Below are 4,333 nucleotides of genomic sequence, written 5' to 3'. Positions count from 1 at the left end.
CCAACTGCTCCTTACTCCAGTTGGCAATCCATGGTTTTGGTGGTCTTTCATCCCTCTTCTTCCCTTTGTTTTTTGAAAGATGAAAGTAAATTATCATCAGGACAAAGAGGCAGCCATCAATTGCCTTCTTCTTTTTCTCCTTGTAGTCTGTGATGCCCTTGACCATGAATGTCAAGACATGCCCACCCCAGTTTCTCTCCGATATGCCGTCCATCTTAAAATTTAGGGCCAGGTGGACAGGCGAGATCTTGTTTATCGTCGTTGGCAAAAGGAATGCCATCTGTATATAGAGGATGAATATCCTCTTGAACATCAGGCGTTCCTCTTCGTTACCAACGCCGATTTCCATCATCTCATCGGTAAGACTTTTGAGGGTCTTACCCTGGAATCTTCTAAAAATTATTTTGTCATCCTCAAAAAGTTTCTTATATTCAACTTTCTCAGGAAATAGATCTCCTACAAAAAGGAAAACAACAAAGTATCAGTCAGTTCAAATACACCCAAGCATCAACTTAAATACACCCAAGCATCAACTTAATATACACCTATAATTTTGAGCTAGTTACCTGTTGCATTGATGCCAAGCGTATGACCTATCTTTCTTGGTGTTATTTTGAAAGAACCATATCCTGTTTCCAGTCTGTTCTCCCCAAGTTTGAAGTTGTTTGCCAGCTCCCTTAACAGTTGGTGATCCACCCTTAGTGGTGGGATGTGCATCAACCCACCGAATCCGAAATTCCTCACAATCGCCTTCTTCTCCTCGGTCATGTTTCTGAACTTATCACTTAGTAGATGTGTGGCACACTTAAGGTCTTTTGTTTGGTTTCTTGCTGCCATTTTCTCTGAAACGAAAAATACACCCAAAGATATCAGTAAGATACACCCATATATAAGAGTCAGATACACCCATTAATAACAGTAAGATACACCCATTGATAACAGTGAGATACACACATAGATATGATTCAGATACATCTATATATATATATATATATATATATATCAGTCAGATATCACTCAAACATGCTTCAATATCAAACAACATTACAATGTCAAGCAGTATACACCTCCCAATCTACGGAATATACCCCCAAAAATCAGTTACCAGAAGATCTAGAACAACAAGAATAACAGGAGAACTTAGAACAACAACGTAGAAGAACAATGTAACAAAGAAGCAAGAATAATAGTAAACCCTAGAACAACGACGTAGAAGAAAAGTAAAACCTAGTTCGTAATGAACTTACCTTGAGTATTGTTGCTTTGTTTTCTCTTCAGATTGTTGATGGAGAGTTTGATGGTGTTTTGATGGAGGTTTCGAAGGTTAGCGACGACTTGTATGTTTTGAACTTCGATTTTCGCTCGAAAATGGAAGCGTTGCCTTGTTTTCGAATCGTTTTGAGAAGTGGAAGAAGTGGAAGAGTCTCCCATTACTCGTAGGATACGTAACCGTTTGAGTTATGAGCGCATGAATGTGACACTCCGTGTAATGCCTCTTCATACGCGTGAGTTGTATTTGAACTGGGCCAACTTGTAAGCTTGTAAGTTTGTATGTGTAACAAGCTCGTTTATAGAAGTTACACACGGTTCGCATAAATCTAAGAGTAAGAGTAAGATAAAGAAACTCTTTAATTAACCACGCAATCGTTTTTTCTTACATCAAACATTTTACATCACAGGATACATCTTTTTTCTTCTTTTCATCTTTTGTTCTTTGAATTCTTATTATTGACCTTAACATTTTTTTCCAAAATGATCTTAGACTTCAGAGCTTGCTAGTAATGTTAATGTTACGAACTTTAGGGGATTTAGGTGATGCATCTTTAGGCACAACAACAGTGAGCACACCATTCTCAACATGTGCCTTAATTTGATCAATCTTCACATTCTCTGGTAACTCAATTGCCCTTGAGAAATCACTTTTTCCAGTTGTCCCTCTCTCAGCAACATGCCAAACAGTGTCTTTCTCTTTTGCTTGATTCTCCTCTTCCCCCCGTTCACCTTTGATGTGAAGAACATTCCCATCCTCAACTTGCACCTTTATCTCTTCCTTGCTGAATCCTATATCATTATTATGATCCCACACACACAAAACCAATTTACTATTAACAAAAGATTCTTATAACATTTACCTAAAGCTAAATCAATAGAAAAGAAAATTTTTATTGTAATCTACTTGAGATTTGAACAGGACTTAGTTTATTCAATCATACACGATGAAGTTATAAGTGATTGAGTTGGGTATAGTTTTATTTACCTGGAACATTGAGTTTAAAGATATGGGAAGTGGGGGATTCAAGCCAATCCAAGAGTGCAGTTGAACCAGACCATTCTCTGAAAATAGGAGGATGACCCAAGAAGAATCGTCTAAAAGGGTATCCGAATATACCATCACCCATTGATAAAGCAGAAAAATTTATCAAGTTCTTGTGAAATCTTGTGATACCAATTTCAGATATTAACAATAGTTGAATACTATAAATATATATATGTGTATATATAAATAATAAATTTGTTGTCCTTAGGATAAGAGTTTGTGGTCAGAGATACTCCAGAATGTTCTATGATTCTTGGTTCTTCATGAAACATCATGGTTCTGGGTTCTTCCTGAAGGAAAGTGATGAAGTGCAAATTGGTTTTCCAACACTAGCCCGTTCTTTTTTTGGGCCTTGTAAATTTTTTGTAGTGAAATTTTGAGGTTATGGGCCCAACGGATGGTTGGTCTTCAAACTATTCGATACCTTTCCCCTAATTTTTGGTTACTAATAATATTATTATAATAGTAAAAATAATTATAATATGAGGTGTATGTATTATTATAGTATATTTAATTTACTTTATTTGTTATGGAAACATGAGAAATGTTAAATTTTTTACTAAATACTTTTGGAAAAATTTAAATTTTTTTGTATTATGTAAGTTTAATCATCGTAATATATTTATAGCTAACGTAATCAATTTTATTTATTAATAATTTGACTATATTAATAATAAATACATATTTTATGTTATGTAACTTTAATCATCGTAATATATTTATTATTAACATAATAAGTTTTATTTAGTAATAATTTGATTATATTAATAATAAATATATGTTTTATATTATCGTTACTAACATACATAAAGATAACAATCATCGTTATATATTTTTTTAATCAAATAGATTAAAGTATATGTTATTTAATTACTGTTTTTCTTGTGGTGGGAATTTATTCGGATAAGAATCTAAGAAACTTTTATTTTTTGGTGTAACTTAAGAAGCTTTTTGAATAGTGACCGTGTTAATTATTATTTCTTTTTTTAGAACAATAAAATAATTATCACCGATTCAAAAATAAAAAATATTATCACAATATAAATTAGTGAAACATTTTAATCCTTATGGTGAAGGAGACTGTAAGTTCTTACTTCTTACAATACTGTGTCAGTATGTTATTTCTTTCTCCTTTATTTTTGTAATGGCTTATGTCTATCTTTACTTTGGGCCAATAGTTCATATGAGAGTTTTTTTTTCGGAAGTCTTCATACAATATGGTTTTTTTCTTTCGTCCAACTAGTACGCAGCATAAAAAATGAACCGTCCTAAATGAGCCCAAATAACTTCAGCCCATTTACCAAAAATCATTCTCAAATCATAATCACCAAACTCACATTAACCACACATTGATCTTAACATAAACCTCCAACAACACACGTGATCTCTCCTGTTTGGGTCACTGTGCTACCAGGCTCTTTGAAATGCAGGCCCTCATGTAGAGCAAGACTGCAGGAGCATTTGTTCCACGCGTCACTCCCTTCTCCATACACATCAGAATCCATAGGTATGGATGTTTGTTTATATCCATACCAGAGAATTTGCCATTATGAAAGTCTAAGTCTGACCTCTTAAAAAAAAAAGTCTATAAAATTCGTTGGACCGTTAAAATAATATTTTTATAAAAATAAATTATTTTTAGTTTAAACTTTTAATTATTCAATTATATTAAACATAAAATAAAACAAAACAAAAGAGAATTAATGATCAAGATTAGTTAAGTTTTAGCTTTTTTGTTCAAAATGAATTATAAGTATGGTTATCTATGATGCACGGACACTAGACATGTCGACATAAATTTTAAAATCTTACAAGATACGGAGACATGTATGTATATAAAATTTGTGTTCATAAAGCAGTACTACGGTAGTACATAAAGCATGCCCACTCCTCTTGTTCATATTCTTCTCATTTCTCTTTATTTTTTTTATTTATAAAATAAAATTGCATTTGTTTATCGGTCCTAGAAATCTAAATAAACTAGGTTGTAGCTTGGTTATCATTAGGTTTGGAAGA

General features: G+C 33.0%; 1 protein-coding gene across 1 annotated transcript; it reads right to left on the bottom strand.

Moving 5' to 3' along the window:
• Window positions 1-1,617: 1,617 nt before the first annotated feature.
• Window positions 1,618-2,514, bottom strand: LOC130941766 (15.7 kDa heat shock protein, peroxisomal). Its single transcript, XM_057870353.1, has 2 exons — window positions 2,258-2,514; window positions 1,618-2,061 (listed from the first exon to the last, which is right to left on the bottom strand). Exons 1-2 carry the CDS (start codon window positions 2,397-2,399, stop codon window positions 1,766-1,768), a joined length of 438 nt encoding a protein of 145 aa, XP_057726336.1. The 5' UTR covers window positions 2,400-2,514; the 3' UTR covers window positions 1,618-1,765.
• Between the last annotated feature and the right edge of the window lie 1,819 nt (window positions 2,515-4,333).

This window comes from Arachis stenosperma, chromosome 7 (assembly GCF_014773155.1).
Source record: "Arachis stenosperma cultivar V10309 chromosome 7, arast.V10309.gnm1.PFL2, whole genome shotgun sequence".
In the NCBI taxonomy this organism is placed as follows: domain Eukaryota; kingdom Viridiplantae; phylum Streptophyta; class Magnoliopsida; order Fabales; family Fabaceae; genus Arachis; species Arachis stenosperma.
The sequence above is the reverse complement of the archived record's forward strand: the minus strand, read 5'-3'. Positions and strand labels throughout refer to the sequence as shown.